General features: G+C 39.6%; 1 protein-coding gene across 14 annotated transcripts in view; it reads right to left on the reverse strand.

Moving 5' to 3' along the window:
* LOC126335092 (probable ubiquitin carboxyl-terminal hydrolase FAF-X) overlaps window positions 1-17,342 on the reverse strand; it is a 316,568-nt gene that overhangs the window by 189,954 nt on the left and 109,272 nt on the right. For 10 of the 14 annotated variants that reach the window (XM_049997991.1, XM_049997988.1, XM_049997993.1 and 7 more), the window contains 4 exons: window positions 15,992-16,206; window positions 15,782-15,896; window positions 15,246-15,652; window positions 4,304-4,544 (listed from right to left, as the gene is read on the reverse strand). In XM_049997991.1, the coding sequence (XP_049853948.1) occupies window positions 4,304-4,544; window positions 15,246-15,652; window positions 15,782-15,896; window positions 15,992-16,206 (978 nt within the window). The remainder of the gene's footprint in view (window positions 1-4,303; window positions 4,545-15,245; window positions 15,653-15,781; window positions 15,897-15,991; window positions 16,207-17,342) is intronic. The other 4 variants (XM_049997999.1, XM_049998001.1, XM_049998000.1 and 1 more) reach the window with 1 other exon arrangement.

Raw genomic sequence — 17,342 nt, forward strand, 5'->3', positions numbered from 1 at the left:
TACTTTAATAACTACTTCACAGCCTATGCCATCTGGATTCTTCCCATCAACACCAGCTTTTCTGAATTATGCATCTGGGAACTCGCCCTATGACATAGCCTTTATTCCCATAACCTCCCTGGCCTCAAACTTCACTAGCACCTGTTCTCCATTCGCCTATCCCCTTTGTTGCTCTCACGCAACTACACACATCACGTATTCTAGCAACACGCCTCTTCTCTACTTGTCTCCTCCCAAATCACAGCATCCCAACTCCGCACCTCTTTCTTACCACCACAAACCAACCACACTAGAGTGCTGCTCATGTGAGATGCAGCCGGACTTCACTGCCTAAAGCAAGTGGCCATGCCTGTGTGAGGCATTATGTGAATGTGTGTTTTTTCTACTTCTTAAGTAGGAGTTCACCCTAATGCTGAAATATGTCTAGCCTTTGTTTTTACCATGCCTGTCTGCGACTCAATGTTTGCTCTAGGAAGTCTTGACTGGACCATACACATTTTGCTTTATTTTAAAGCATTGTCAGCTGTCACTGAAATAAAATAAAATGCGTTTCCTTGCAAATTTGTTTGTCAAGACTGTAGACAGAACTCCTTTTTAAAATTACTAATGTTGAACAGTATTAAATTACTCTAAACAGAGATAAACACATTGCACATGCAGCGCACTTCAGAGAAAGAACAAGCAGTACAAAAACTTCCTAACTATATGTACCACAAAGAAAAATAAACAACAATCATTCTGTGTTTACAGAAAACGCAAAAAAAAACCGAGAGAGAGGGGGGGGGGGGGGGGAGAGAGAGAGAGAGAGAGAGAGAGAGGAGAGAGAGAGAGAGAGAGAGAGAGAGAGAGAGAGAGAGAAGCTGTCAGTTACATGCTCCACAGATTAAGCATAGTACCACCAAACAAACGGAGCTAGACATAATACATCCAATAGTGAAAATAATGAATATGAAATTGAATAAAATCCAGAAGACATAAAAATAAAACAAATCAAGCAAAACACCACCGACCAATAATGCTCACCAGAGACATGTACACTTACAAAAACACTACTACACAACAAGAACACAACACTAAAGCTCAGCAGACAAGCTTGTACACAAGCCCGGGCAGCCTTTTCTTCTCTTGAGGCCAGAATTCTAAACGGAATCATTTTATAATTTAGCCCTGTTTCATCACAGTTATGCAGTTGATCAGGAGTAAGATTTGCTTCTTGTACAATTTTTCTTAATTTCTCACAAAATTATGTAAAAGTTTGAGACCCCGCAGAATGTTTTTCACCACAAATTTCAAGCTGCCTTACACTGTATTGCTTCTCCCACCTAACCAACCATCTGTAACTTGCAGCAAAATTGTCCTCACATTCGGTTAACACATTTCTAAAAAATACAGCTTTTTCTTGCAGAATAGGCCCTGAAATTATACTTCCTGTCTGTCTTTGATGAGTAAACCATCCGAACAAAGCTTCACCCCTTTTTTCATACTTAAATATCTTCACCGACTTCCGTTCAAACGGAGAAATAGAGTATGTGTTTGGTGAAAACTTGGCAATTTTGTTTCCATTTCTATGCCAATCTCCAACTGTCACTTGACCGACTCAACCCTCAGCAGCAGTTTTTATGTATCTCCTTCGTCTAGTCTTTTAAAATCTCCAGTGTCACATTCAGTGGCACAAATTTTCTTTTACTCCTACCACTCATTGAATGTATCAATTAAAACTTTAAGACACACACAGTTACATCAATACAGCACAGTACAATGCACATACATACAACACTTATAATTAACATGACACAGGTGGACACACTACAGTACGGATGTTACTACACAATCAACTACAGTACATACAGCAATGGTAAGCCAATATTGTAAAATGTGTATTGCATTGTTACTTAGGCATACTGTATTCTAATGACCACTGTTGCTGAGTAGGCACAACAGGGGTAACAATAAGGATGGTATGCAATGTATAACTGATTGTAAGGCGGTCCCGATCACTGAAGGGTCCACAAAGGAAGGGCAAGTATACTTCTCAAAACCTAATGGTACCTGTCCATCTGTAACAGAAATGCATTAGCAGCCCGAGACCAAGGTTTTTTTCTGTGCATTATGAACAAAAATCTTAAGTTGGACAGTTTTCCCTGAATTGAAAATGGAAAGAAATTTCAAACTGTAACACATTTGAAAGAGCATAGAATGTACATGTGGACAATGTATGAAAACCTTTTTAGTCTAGTTTTATCTAAAATTTTAATTTTCTTAAGACCAGCTCTAGTTACACGGAACCTTGAAATACTGGGGCCCGAATTACAAGGGCTCATTTTGGAACCTTGTGGTTACACAAGTCCACATCTGAAAGTAATGCCGCCAATAAAGTACAACACTTGGCAGTGAAAGCACATTTATTACTGACACCAATGTTTAGGCAGAACAGAACTGAACTCCTCGACAGTGAGTGCTATTATTTATACGAGCTGATAGTATTCCAGAATATACAAACATTATAAACATGAGGACATTCAAAAGCCATAAATACTACAACAAAAGATGACTGGGGGTTGGATTTGAGCTGGTAATCCCCAACATACAAGCAACATTACACAACACTGCACGGAGCAGGGCTTCCATCACTGCAACCTATCCTGGGAAAACAGTAACCCACTGCGTTAGAAGTTCTCATTGGACCCAACTACAGCACGCTGCATCAAGATACTTTCAATGGTCCAGTGTATGGCAGGGCTGGCAGGTTCTCTTCCCTATGTTCACTACGATGAGTCAAAAGTGTGTAACAAAGCAAAGTAATTGCTGTCGCACAAATGACTTCAGCATACTAATCCATACGATAACCGAGCCATATGTAGATAGAACTTACCAAAGTTTGTAAATTTTCTGAGTATAGCAGCATTTAAGGTAATGAAATAAATTGCAAACTAGCTCAAAATTTGACTACTTAAAAAATCTATAACTTTCAGAGCATAGCAGCTATGTTTTATAGAAATAAAATTAAAAAATTTGCAGAGTTTGTGATTCAAGATCAATAACGAGGAAAAAGTCAATGCTGTGAAATAATATACTGCCAATTATCATTCTAAAAAGTTAATAATACTTTCCCAAATAACAAATATTTTAAAAAAGAAAAATTCACACTGTGGTTTCAGTTCTCTGAGACTGCAGACGTGCGCTTGTGTGTGTGTGTGTGTGTGTGTGTGTGTACTGCTGACAAAGGCCTTAATGGCCAAAAGCTATAATTGTGTGAATCTTTTTGTTGTGCATATCGCGACACAGCATCTCCACTATATGGTGAGTAGCAACTTTCCTTCTCTGGTATTGTTACATTCAACCCTGCACATGTGCGAATTTGGCAGCTTGGGCGCACCAGAAAGATTTTTCCGGGTAGCATCTGGCTGCTTGTTGCTACTGCTGATACAGCAACAGTCACACTTCAAGTAGCAGAAGCAGGCACTGCTTATACACGACGCAACTGCACATGCCAATGAGCCAACTGGCAACTGTTAGAATAAACCTAATGTTAACAGCTGTGACATCACACTCATCAGAAACAGTTTGTTATGAAGAATTTCGTACTCTTCGTCCTAGTGCTTTTGATGCATTTTGCTGTTGGCAGACGCCTGTGTGTGTATTGCAATTGTTTTAAGTGTCGCATTTCCTTCGCAACTGGAGTTTTATTTCATTTTTTTCCTCTCCCTTTTAAGTGTTATTGCGATTTTTGTCTTGTTTATGTTTTATGGCCACAGTATTGTTCTGCAACGGCTGGATACAGTAAAATTCTTCATCAGAGTATCAGTTCTTACCAGTCAAAACTACAAAAATTTAACTGAAAACTAAAAGAACAAAAAATTCCTGGAATTCTACAAAATTCCCAGCTGCTTCCCAAATTTTCCCTGTTGTACTGGGGTGTATACATCCTGCGAAATATATTCTGTGTCAATGACATGCAGTGTACTAAAATCCAACACCTGTGGGTCGAAGAACATTAGGAATAACTTAGGCAAAAAAAAACCATGATTAATAACAGAATTCAATACTTTTTAATGGTAGTAATTTAGAACACAAAAACTGTTTACAATCTTGGCAAACACATTTGTAAGAAAAATCATAGTGTTACAGTGACTACTGAAGGAACAGTGTACAGTCTACAGAAGACTGTAATTACAGTCACATAGGATGGTGTATATCCTACAATACTTGTATAAATGATTTAATATTGTTCACAGAAAATATTTTTTAACTTCACTAAATCAGAATAAAAACTTTACTATGATCCAATATTCCAGGCACTTACCATTTTATCGCGGAGTGGTATCTGTGACAAAAGTTTCCTGTCATCAGCAGGATCAAGCAGTTCTCCATTAATGAATAGGTCCAACTTGACATTAGTTCCACTTGCTTTGATCCGCCGCAAAATCTGCCTTCGTAAGGATGCTAAGGTATCATTACTATGTGTGAAAATGTCAATATCATCCACTGGCCGACCCGGATTTGAAAACCGTACAAGTAACGACAAGTGCTTTCCTCTGCATGCCCTGGAAAAATTTAAACCTGAAATAAGTGTGCATTTAAGGGGAATAATTAATAACTTGACCAAGTTGTAAGTACCACTTCAACTACAATCACTTCTGATGCCATGAAGGAAAGCATCACTTCCAAATCACCAATGATAGTCTTGGGCAGACAACACAGAAATTACAGGTGTAATATGCAAAGCAATGAATCCATCAAATCAAATAGTTTTGAGGATAATTTTAGCTTCCAAACTCACCAATTCTTCCTTGAAACTGGAAGAAATTTAAGAGAGACTCTCACGTTTTACAAAGAGCTGGAAAGTAAAATATGTAGGTAGCATGAAAGTCTGAACTATGGACCCAAAAGTTGGAGAGACACTGAAATTCAAGTAATGTTTGCATGGAAAAATGTAAACTGACAGCAAATTGCTTGGAAAGATCACTGAGCATTTTAAAGGAAGAAACAAGAGTATTATCAAACTAGCAGTAATGAAACTTATTAAACAATGTTTAAATGTTAAGAAACCAGCTTCACATACAATTCTTTAAAATAAATTAAATGACAGTAACTTCATTTAAACACACAAAAATATAATCTGCACTTTTTAAAATAGCATGTGTGTGTTCTTTTGGGCAGCTGATTAGGATAATTAATGCTGCTGAATAGCTTGATAGTGACACTGAATTGTGATTCCTTCAGTGTTGCATATTAGACTATTTTTAGGATTCTGTACATCAACCGGTAAAAATGGAATCCCTGCAGGATCCTCGGTCATTCTGTATGCCCAACTGTTAAAGACTCCCTTTTCTCAGTGATGAGTATAGGAATCAGGTTGAAATTTAAGCCACATACTAAGGTCTGCAGTTCCTTGGCAGTGTGAAACATTTAAGCTTCTAAATCACTGCAATCAAAAGATATGGCCATACGTGTCTTCTATTTTGATACTCACATACTTTCTCATCAAAGACTCAACAATGCGAGGAGTTGCCAGATATAAAACAGGATTCAAGTTCTACATTTAGCTGTAGGTTCCCTTTCCCCAGTTGATTAACGGGGGAAGGTTAGGGGCACCCAAGCCCTCATAGTGTCTTGCACCAGGCCATTGCACCACATGAAACTATTATTATTATTATTATTATTATTATTATTATTTCTTTCTTATCTCAGACGTTATGTCTGGTCAAAAGTAGAAAGTGACGCGGACCTTGATCAGGCGTGACTTCCTTTTAACTGTACGATATATGTTATATTGCATTTAGGAACTTTCGGGTAATTGAACATGTATCAATAATTACGGATTTCTGTAGATACATATATATATAAAGAAACTTCCACATGGGAAAAATATATTAAAAACAAAGATTCCAAGACTCACCAAGCGGGAAAGCGCCGGTAGACAGGCACAATAAATTAAAAACACACACACACACACACACACACACACACACACACACACACACAGAACTTCTAGCTTTTGCACCCGACACTTGCTTCTTCAGGAAAGAGGGAAGGAGAGGGAAAGACGAAAGGATGTGGGTTTTAAGGGAAAGGGTAAGGACTCATTCCAATCCCGGGAGCGGAAAGACTTATCTTATGGGGAAAAAAAGGACAGGTGTACGCAAGCGCCCCCCCCCCCCCCCCCCACACACACACACACACACACACACACACACACACACGCACGCACGCACGCACGCACGCACACACACACACACGCACGCACGCACGCACACACACAGACACAAGCAGACATTTGTAAAGGCAAAGAGTTCGGGCAAAGATGTCAGTCAAGGCGGAAGTACAGAGGCAAAGAAGTTGTTGAAAGACAGGTGAGGTATGAGCAGCGGCAACTTGAAATTAGCGGAGGTTGAGACCTGGCGGATATCGAGAAGAGAGGATATACTGAAGGGCAAGTTCCCATCTCCGGAGTTCGGATAGGTTGGTGTTGGTGGGAAGTATCCAGATAACCCGGACGGTGTAACACTGTGCCCAGATGTGCTGCCCGTGCACCAAGGCATGTTTAGCCACAGGGTGATCCTCATTACCAACAAACACTGTCTGCCTGTGTCCATTCGTGCGAATGGACAGTTTGTTGCTGGTCATTCCCACATAGAAAGTGTCACAGTGTAGGCAGGTCAGTTGGTAAATCGCGTGGGTGCTTTCACACGTGGCTCTGCCTTTGATCGTGTACACCTTCCGGGTTACAGGACTGGAGTAGGTGGTGGTGGGAGGGTGCATAGGACAGGTTTTACACCGGGGGTGGTTACAAGGGTAGGAGCCAGAGGGTAGGGAAGGTGGTTTGGGGATTTCATAGGGAGGAATCAAGAGGTTACGAAGGTTAGGTGGACGGCGGAAAGACACTCTTGGTGGAGTGGGGAGGATTTCATGAAGGATGGATCTCATTTCAGGGCAGCATTTTAGGAAGTCGTATCCCTGCTGGAGAGACACATTCAGAGTCTGATCCAGTCCCGGGAAGTATCCTGTCACAAGTGGGGCACTTTTGGGTTTCTTCTGTGAGAGGTTCTGGGTTTGAGGGGATGAGGAAGTGGCTCTGGTTATTTGCTTCTGTACCAGGTCGGGAGGGTAGTTGCGGGATGCGAAAGCTGTTTTCAGGTTGGTGTAATGGTCCAGGGATTCAGGACTGGAGCAAATTCGTTTGCCACGAAGGCCTAGGCTGTAGGGAAGGGACCGTTTGATATGGAATGGGTGGCAGCTGTCATAATGGAGGTACTGTTGCTTGTTGGTGGGCTTGATGTGGACAGATGTGTGAAGCTGGCCATTGGACAGATGGAGGTCAACGTCAAGGAAAGTGGCATGGGATTTGGAGTAGGACCAGGTGAATCTGATGGAACCAAAGGAGTTGAGGTTGGAGAGGAAATTTAGGAGTTGTTGTTCACTGTGAGTCCAGATCATGAAGATGTCATCAATGAATCTGTACCAAACTTTGGGTTGGCAGGCTTGGGTAACCAAGAAGTTTCCTCTAAGCGACCCATAAATAGGTTGGCATACGAGGGGGCCATCCTGGTACCCATGGCTGTTCCCTTTAATTGTTGGTATGTCTGGCCTTCAAAAGTGGGTCAGGGTGAAGCTGGCTAAGGTGATGAGGAAAGAGGTTTTAGGTAGGGTGGCAAGTGATCGGCGTGAAAGGAAGTGCTCCATAGCAGCGAGGCCCTGGACGTGCGGCATATTTGTGTATAGGGAAGTGGCATCAATGGTTACAAGGATGGTATCCGGGGGTAACAGACTGGGTAAGGATTCCAGGCATTCGAGAAAGTGGTTGGTGTCTTTGATGAAGGATGGGAGACTGCATGTAATGGGTTGAAGGTGTTGATCTACGTAGGCAGAGATACGTTCTGTGGGGGCTTGGTAACCAGCTACAATGGGGCGGCCAGGATGTTTGGGTTTGTGAATTTTAGGAAGTAGGTAGAAGGTAGGAGTGCGAGGTGACGGTGGGGTGAGGAGTTTGATGGAGTCAGGTGAAAGGTTTTGTAGGGGGCCTAAGGTTCTGAGGATTCCTTGAAGCTCCGCCTGGACATCAGGAATGGGATTACTTTGGCAAACTTTGTATGTAGAGTTGTCTGAAAGCTGACGCAGTCCCTCAGCCACATACTCCCGACGATCAAGTACCACAGTCGTGGAACCCTTGTCAGCCGGAAGAATGATGATGGATCGGTCAGCTTTCAGATCACGGATAGCCTGGGATTCGGCTGTGGTGATGTTGGGAGTAGGATTAAGGTTTTTCAAGAAAGATTGAGAGGCAAGGCTGGAAGTGAGAAATTCCTGGAAGGTTTGGAGAGGGTGATTTTGAGGAAGAGGAGGTGGGTCCCGCTGTGATGGAGGACGGAACTGTTGCAGGCAGGGTTCAATTTGGATAGTGTCTTGGGGAGTTGGATCATTAGGAGTGGGATCAGGATTGTTTTTCTTCGTGGCAAAGTGATATTTCCAGCAGAGACTACGAGTGTAGGACAGTAAATCCTTGACAAGGGCAGTTTGGTTGAACCTGGGAGTGGGGCTGAAGGTGAGGCCTTTGGATAGGACAGAGGTTTCGGATTGGGAGAGGGGTTTGGAGGAAAGGTTAACTACTGAATTGGGGTGTTGTGGTTCCAGATTGTGTTGACTAGAATTTTGAGGTGTTGGGGGGAGTGGAGCTGGAAGTGGGAGATTGAGTAGATGGGAGAGACTGGGTCTGTGTGCAATGAGAGGAGGTTGAGGTTTGTTGGAAAGGTTGCAGAGTGTGAGTGAGTTGCCTTTCCGGAGGTGGGAAACCAAGAGATTGGATTGTTTTTTGAGGTGGAGGGTGGCATGCTGTTCTAATTTTCGGTTGGCCTGTAGGAGGATGCTATATATATATATATATATATATATATATATATATATATATATATATATATATATATATATATATATATATATATATATATATATATATATATATGTCTGGATGTAGCTGTATTGCATTGATGTACTGGTGGATATGGTGTGGTATGACTCCTGTAGTTGATAGTATAATTGGTATAATGTCAACTTTATCCTGATGCCACATATCATTGACTTCCTCAGTCAATTGGATGTAGTTTTCAATTTTTTCTCGTGTTTTCTTCTGTATATTTGTTGTATTGGGTATGGATATTTCCGTTAGTTGTGTTAATTTCTTCTTTTTATTGGTGAGTATGATGTCAGGTTTGTTATGTGGTGTTGTTTTATCTGTTATAATGGTTCTGTTCCAGTATAATTTGTATTCATCATTCTCCAGTACATTTTGTGGTGCATACTTGTATGTGGGAACGTGTTGTTTTATAAGTTTATGTTTTAAGGCAAGCTGTTGATGTATTATTTTTGCTACATTGTCATGTCTTCTGGGGTATTCTGTATTTGCTAGTATTGTACATCCGCTCGTGATGTGATCTACTGTTTCTATTTGTTGTTTGCAAAGTCTGCATTTATCTGTTGTGGTATTGGGACCTTTAATAATATGCTTGCTGTAATATCTGGTGTTTATTGTTTGATCCTGTATCGCAATCATGAACCCTTCTGTCTCACTGTATATATTGCCCTTTCTTAGCCATGTGTTTGATGCGTCTTGATCGATGTGTGGCTGTGTTAGATGATACGGGTGCTTGCCATGTAGTGTTTTCTTTTTCCAATTTACTTTCTTCGTATCTGTTGATGTTATGTGATCTAAAGGGTTGTACAAGTGGTTATGAAATTGCAGTGGTGTAGCCGATGTATTTATATGAGTGATTGCTTTGTGTATTTTGCTAGTTTCTGCTCGTTCTAGAAAGAGTTTTCTTAAATTGTCTACCTGTCCATAATGTAGGTTTTTTATGTCAATAAATCCCCTTCCTCCTTCCTTTCTGCTTAATGTGAATCTTTCTGTTGCTGAATGTATGTGATGTATTCTATATTTGTGGCATTGTGATCGTTTAAGTGTATTGAGTGCTTCTAGGCCTGTGTTACTCCATTTCACTACTCCAAATGAGTAGGTCAATATTGGTATAGCGTAAGTATTTATAGCTTTTATTTTGTTTCTTGCTGTCAATTCTGTTTCCAGTATTTTTGTTAGTCTTTGTCTACATTTTTCTTTTAGTTCTTCTTTAATATTTGTATTATCTATTCCTATTTTTTGTCTGTATCCTAGATATTTATAGGTATCTGTTTTTTCCATCGCTTCTATGCAGTCACTGTGGTAATCCAATATGTAATCTCCTTGTTTAGTGTATTTTCCCTTGACTATGCTATTTTTCTCACATTTGACTGTTCCAAAAGCCATATTTAATCATTGCTGAATACTTCTGTTATCTTTAGTAATTAGTTGAGTTGTTTATTTGTAGCTGCCAGTAGTTCTAGATCATCCATGTATAGCAAATTTGTGATTTTGTATGGGTATGTTCCAGTAACATTGTGTCCATAATTTGTATTATTTATCATGATTGATAGTGAGTTCAGAGCAAGGCAGAACCAGTAAGGACTTAATGAGTCTCCTTGGTATATTCCACGCTTAATCTGTATTGGCTGTGATGTGATATATTATTTGAATTTGTTTGGATATTAAGTGTGGTTTTCCAATTTTTCATTACTATGTTTAGGAACTGTATCAATTTAGGATCTACTTTGTATATTTCCAATATTTGTAGTAACCACTATCAAAGGCTTTTCGGTAATCAATGTATGCGTAATGTAGCGACCTTTGTATAGTTTTAGCTTGATATGTTACCTCTGCATCTATTATCAGTTGCTCTTTACATCCTCGTGCTCCTTTGCAACAGCCTTTTTGTTCTTCATTTATAATTTTGTTCTGTGTTGTATGTGTCATTAATTTCTGTGTAATGACTGAAGTTAATATTTTGCATATTGTTGGTAGGCATGTTATGGGACGGTATTTAGCTGGGTTTGCTGTGTCTTTTTGATCTTTAGGTTTCATGTAAGTTATTCCATGTGTGAGTGTATCAGGGAATGTGTATGGGTCTGCAATGTAACTGTTAAATAATTTAGTCAGATGTGAATGTGTTGAGGTGAACTACTTTAGCCAGAAATTTGATATTTTATCTTTTCCAGGGGCTTTCCAATTGTGAGTAGAATTAATTGCTTTGGTGACTTCATGTTGCAAAATTAACACTTCAGGCATTTGTGATATCTTTTGTGTGTGTGTTTCTGCTTCTATCCACCATGCATGTCTGTTATGTTTGGTGGATTGTCTATTTTAATGTGTGTGTTATCTATTGTCTGGTGAAATTTCTTTTGGTTTATGTTGAATGTTTGGTTTTGTTTCCTTCTATTTTCACTTTTTTGTGTCTTCTAAGTCGTATGGCCAATGCTTGTAATTTCTGCTGCTTTTCATCTAATTGCTCTATCGCTTCTTGTTGTAAGATTTTACCTAACCTTTTTCGTTTTTTTCTGACATCTGATGTCTTATAAATTGTGTTAGCTGTCCAATGTCTGTTCTCTGTTTTTCCTATTCTGATCTGTAGCCTGTGTTGCCATGCTGGTTTTGTGGGTTTCTTCTGTGTGTTGGTTGGTTCTGATCTCTGCCTAGTGTGTATATTTAGTGTAGTGAGTGCTCCTATATAAACCAGTAGTTGTAACTCTTCCATAGTTGTGTTTTCATTTATTTTGTTGTGTATGATTGTGTTGATAGTTTTTATTGTTGTTTCGACTTGTGGGTTATTTGGCGGTCTATGCAAGAATGGTCTAATGTCTGTATTTGTGTCTTTGTATTCTATATATGTCAGCTGAAATTTTTCCTTCTGTATCTAACATGTGTGTCACTTCGTGTTCTATTTGTACTTGTTCTGGTGGCTGTCTTAAGATTTCGTTTTCCTCTGATTGTTTAATCGATGCGTGTTGTTTGTTTGTTTGCTCTGGGGTGTGTGAGTCTATTACTGTATTTTCTTCTTCTTCTGATTGCACATTATTTTGTTCCAATATTTGTTGTACTTGTTGTTTGATGTTTTCTAATTATGACTGGGGTATCCTGTTATTTTTGATTATTACACGGATCTGATCAGCTAGTCGTCGTTCTGATAAGAATTTTAATTCCGGGTATCTGGTAATAAATGTTGTGTATACTTGTGATCTGTATCCAGTTGTGTTGGTTCCTAGGTTTGTTGCTTGGTGATAACAGAACATGAGGTGTTGATTAACTTCATCTGACCATCTCATCCTCTGTCTTTGTTTTCCTTCTAGGGTGGTTGCAGGAAGCATATCCTGCAAAACACCTATTTGTATTTAAATCATTTTCCAGTTGGCTGGCAGTGCCGTTACCATTGTGGGCAGGCATAGGGTTCAAGCGTCGTCCCCAACCATGACGGCGCTTGTCCGAGGCTTCTTTAGTTGTGTCCTGAACCAACTAATCACACTAAAAGGGGAGTTAGCCCTACTAGTGGTTTGTTATTTTTGCCGCCTTTTACGACTGGCAGAACATACCGGAGGCCTATTCTTTCCCCGGGCCTCCACGGGGATTACTACTACTACTACTACTACTACTACTACTACTACTAAATCAGCCCATATTTTCATACTCTGGCTGACAAAATTGTGATATTTTTAATAACATATATATGGATGCCAACTTCTTTATGGGTCACTTGGAGGGGGCTTTACTGGATCTGTAAGTCTTCAGCCCTTGTTCGGTTTAGATCTGTTGATGACATTTTTACCATATGAAACTCATGGTGAGGCTGACCTGTTAAAATTCCTGGAATCTCTAAATACATTCTCCCAATTCCATTTCACATGATCCTATTCTGCATTCCATGCCACTTTTTCCAATGTTGATCTCGTCCTCACTGAAGGCCAGCTACACACTTTCATCCACATTAAACCTACTAACAAACAACAGAACTTGCATTTTGACAGCATCCATTCTTTCCATGTCAAACGTTCCCTCCCATACAGCATTGGCATCTGAGGCAAACTTATTTGTTCGCCTGTAGACTCTTTACAGCAATGCACCACCATTCTCACCTCAGCCTTCACTACATGTAATTACCCAACCACCCTAGTTCAAAAGCAGATTTCCTGGGCCACTCAGTATTACCCTTGTCTTTAATGAATTTATCAGTTGCTTTGACAAGGATATAATTTCCAAAAATTATGCCCTGAAATGAGGCCCATTGTGTTAGATTTTGCAACCACAGCCAGAATAGTTTTTCATCACTCTTCCAATCTTCGAAGTATTCTTGTCAGGCAATATGGTGCTTCTGAACTGATCTCCCTACCCTATGGCTCTTACCCCTGTGACTGTCCTCGCTGCAAGACTTGCCCTATGCGACCTCCTATCAACACCTACAGCAGCCCTGTAAGTGGAAAAACATATACTACCAAAGGGAGAGCCACCTGCGAAATGACACGTCATATATCAGCTGTTATGTAAACACTTTTCCACCTTTTACATAGGCATCACTACCATCAAATAATCAATTAGGATGAATGGGCATAGGCAAAGTGTGTGTACTGGCGACATGCAATATCCTGTTGCAGAGCACACACTACAACATGACAATCATGACCTTGGCATCTGTTTCACCACACATGCCATCTGGATTCTTCCCCCAGCCATCAGTTCCTCAGAAGCCTGCAGGTGGGAAATAGTTCTACAAGTAGTGCTAGAGTAGATGACGTTCCCAAAGCTGAAATACATTTATTAACAATTTATGACATTAGTTATAAATTGTGAGATTAAAAATATGAGGGAGAAAATTCAAGATTTGGCAGTTACTTCCAGAAAAACACTAACCAACATCCAAGAAATCACAGTAAAAAGTAAAACACCAAATTGATTCTTAGTTTGTTACCAGTGCTATGCCTTCAGATTTAGTTTCATTGGTTCAGTGCCTCAAAATAAACAGAGTGAGATAGAATCTGTATAGAAAATTAAATGAATCAAATCTAACTGAATACCATCACTGGAGAGATAAAATCTACTCAATGGCAGCAAGAGAACACACATATAAAGATTAAAGAGAAGTGCAAGATTGTGGAACCAGTGGCTCTTCCTCCTGGCACAAGGGTTAGGAGGAAGGATGAAAGAATGGCGAGATTTAGGTAATGGGAAGAGCTCATGAAAGTAACCCAGTGTCAGGGAAGATGTACCAGATGGGATGAGAAGGAAAGACTGGTTGTTGGGGACTCCACCAAATGAGATACAAAAACCTGAGAGCTTTAAGTTGGAGGACAGGATAATAAGCAAGACAAAGATTACTGACAAGAAAGAAGTTAATAAGATCAGAAAATGAAGTGTATTCTCTGTGGTAGAGGTGGGTGCAGAGAAAAAAGGACAGTTAAAATAAATAAAAGATACAGAAAGGTAAAAGGGAATGAAGAATGGAATAGTTACTGAGAAGAAGTGCTGAGACCGAGAAACTAAAGAAAATAATTAATGTAAATTAAAGTCAGGCGGGTGGCGAGAACCTAGAACATGTTGTAGTGCCAGTTTCCACTTGTGGAGTTCTGAGAAACTCATGTCTGGGGGAAGAATCTACGTGGCACGTGTGGTAAAACATGAACCAAGATCTTGACTGTCATTTTGTAGAACATGTGCTGTAACAAGATGCTGCGTGTTGCCAGATACACCCTCTGCCTATGACCATTCATCCTAATTGATGACATGGTGGTAGTCATGCTGATGTAAAATGCGAAACAGTTTTTACATAACTGCTGGTAAATGACATGTCATTTCATACATGGCTCTCCCTTTTATAGCATGTTCTGCCAGTTACAAGGCTGGTATGGGTGGTTTACATCCTCTGAGCCAGTGTAAAACTAAGTGTAGCTACATAATGTTTTGTTTGTGTACATAGCTTAATAACGCATGTTATACAAAGCAATCTCATGTGAATACCACAAGGCAGTGCACTCACCAGCACTGCATCTAGCTACACTTGGTCCACAATATAATGTTCCTGAACACCTTCATCTGAAGATGAGCTTGCAGTGGCTCAAAAACATGTTCATGGTTGAATAAATTGTAAAAAAAGTGACTGGCTGTATATTTATTGCCAGATAAACGTCAACACATTTCTCCCAGTCCAGCACCCATACTTTGTAACAACTACATGGAAAATATAAGATGGAATGTTACGGAACTTTGACATTTTCCCCTTGAAGCACTCATTAATGGAATACACAATAAAGATGCTAACACCAGTACCACACACACCAAACAGTAAACTTTAGATACTCAAGCAGTATGAAACAGGTGAAAAAGATTGAATGGTATTTACCTGTGGAGGGGAAGAATCTTCCTTTCCACGGAGAAGTCGCCATCACATTCTCCTATGTATTCCTGGAGCACCTTCATCACACGACACATTTTTACTGCTTCTCCTCTCAATCGCATGACCATCGCTTCATCTAGCATTTCGTCTTTTTTCACCTCGTCTACACTAAATTCACTGAATCTGTTTCCCACATTCTGTAGAACATTTTCATTATTACTACAGCCAACATCATCCCTTAATAAAATAGAAACTGTATCATAGTGAGCTTTAAGCCGATCGAGGCACTCTGAAATATATGTTTCATGGAAATCTACAAGTGAACCTTGTAATCGTGGCCCCAAGTTCGTGTTCACTTCTTTCAGTAGTTCAATAGCTCTATTTGCTATCTCATCTGCACTGTTCGTCACAACCTAGAAATACAATCATTATGAAACACCAACATATCAGTTCACTAATTAGTAATTAACTTTTTCTAAACTTTGAGAAATACATTTCATAAGCACATAGTGAAGTCAAACAACATTCTTGTCATTTCTTACCCGCCACAAATACTCAATTCCTATTAAGTCTACATCATCCATTAAGAAAGCTCTCCTCTTGGTTTTCAATTTCCCCTCTTTGGAGTTCACAGCCTTAAAAAATCGCTCAAAACATCTGAAAGTTAGTTAATGAATAATTATAGTTGCCTCAGAAATCACAGATTTTCCATTGTCTGATTTTATCTACAAATAAATATTAGAGTTACTTACTTCATGCCACTTTCTGTTAACAGTGATGGATCCAGCTGCAATATGTTATGTTCAAAGAACTCTTTATTGATGGCAGGATCAAGATCAGGCTCTTCTCCCATGAGTTTTGAAAACCACTTGAAACATGCTTCCCTGTCAGACGGAAAGACAGCTTCCTCTGCAAGGCACTTCCATATCTGTTTCGCCTGGTCCGCACACAGCCACAACTGGCCATCCTATAAATAAATTCCACAACACTATCTACGTAGGCACAGGCCACTAAAAATAATGGAAATTATCTTCAGTTCTCACCTTTTGTGGCAAGAAACCCACATGGACTGCTTATTCAGGGTGTATACGGGATGGGGTGGGACGGGACAGGGTGATTCCAGGTTTTTCTTGGATTTTCCAGTTGAAAATACACTTTTCCCATGTGAAAATATGCATTTTCCATGTTAAGTGACAGTATACTTTGCCTTTTAACTATAAAACTGATCAATCCTTTTAATGGTAAAAGTTTTATACACTGGTGTAGAACTTCCCAGCACATTAGGAAACAAAACTCAGCAAATAAAACAATGCATTTGGAAAGATATTTAATGTGCACAAAAATGTACACTGCATAACCATCAAACACAACACGTTAGTTTCCGAAGCATTGAAATTGAGATAGTAATCCACATTTGTCAAGCAATCAGACCTCACATCACATGATCTCACCAACCAATGACAGCAGATATCCAGAACACAGGACACGTGATGTAATCAGCCAACAGCAACATCACTTAAGTAGTGCAATCGCACAAATAGGACAAAATGTTTTTAAATTAATACACACAGAGTATAGCTGCAAGAGAAACTATATTTCATAAATAATATTGGTGTTTTTAGCTTGTGTTATCCTTTAAGATATATGTAAGAATCAAAAATGTGGCAAAAAATTTTAAATAATGACAAATGTATGATCTTCTGGGCCTCAAATTTTTCTAAGTGGTTAGTCCTCAAACTGTTCAGTTTTTAATGAGCGTCAAATGCTTTGTGATTTAAGATATTCATCACACATTCACATGAAACTTAATTCGTCATGTTTAAGATGAAATTTACTTTTAAAGTAATACTGCTCACACCCACTCACAATATTTTCCCCTAAACTGTTAAGATTCGTTTGAGCATTTGCCAAAGAGCACCAGAAAACTGACATTACTGCTCATGCACAGCTACAATGACATGAGAAGCCTGTGCTTAGTGACTGCTCAACTCATATGCCTTTCGTTGCATTTCTATTTTGACAATGTGCAGCACTGCAGTGTGTTGATCTGCAGCGACATTCAGAGTTATTGTACTTGCGGCAATTGTTTTTTCATGTCCTATC

Source organism: Schistocerca gregaria, chromosome 2 (assembly GCF_023897955.1).
Source record: "Schistocerca gregaria isolate iqSchGreg1 chromosome 2, iqSchGreg1.2, whole genome shotgun sequence".
NCBI classification, from domain to species: Eukaryota; Metazoa; Arthropoda; class Insecta; order Orthoptera; family Acrididae; genus Schistocerca; species Schistocerca gregaria.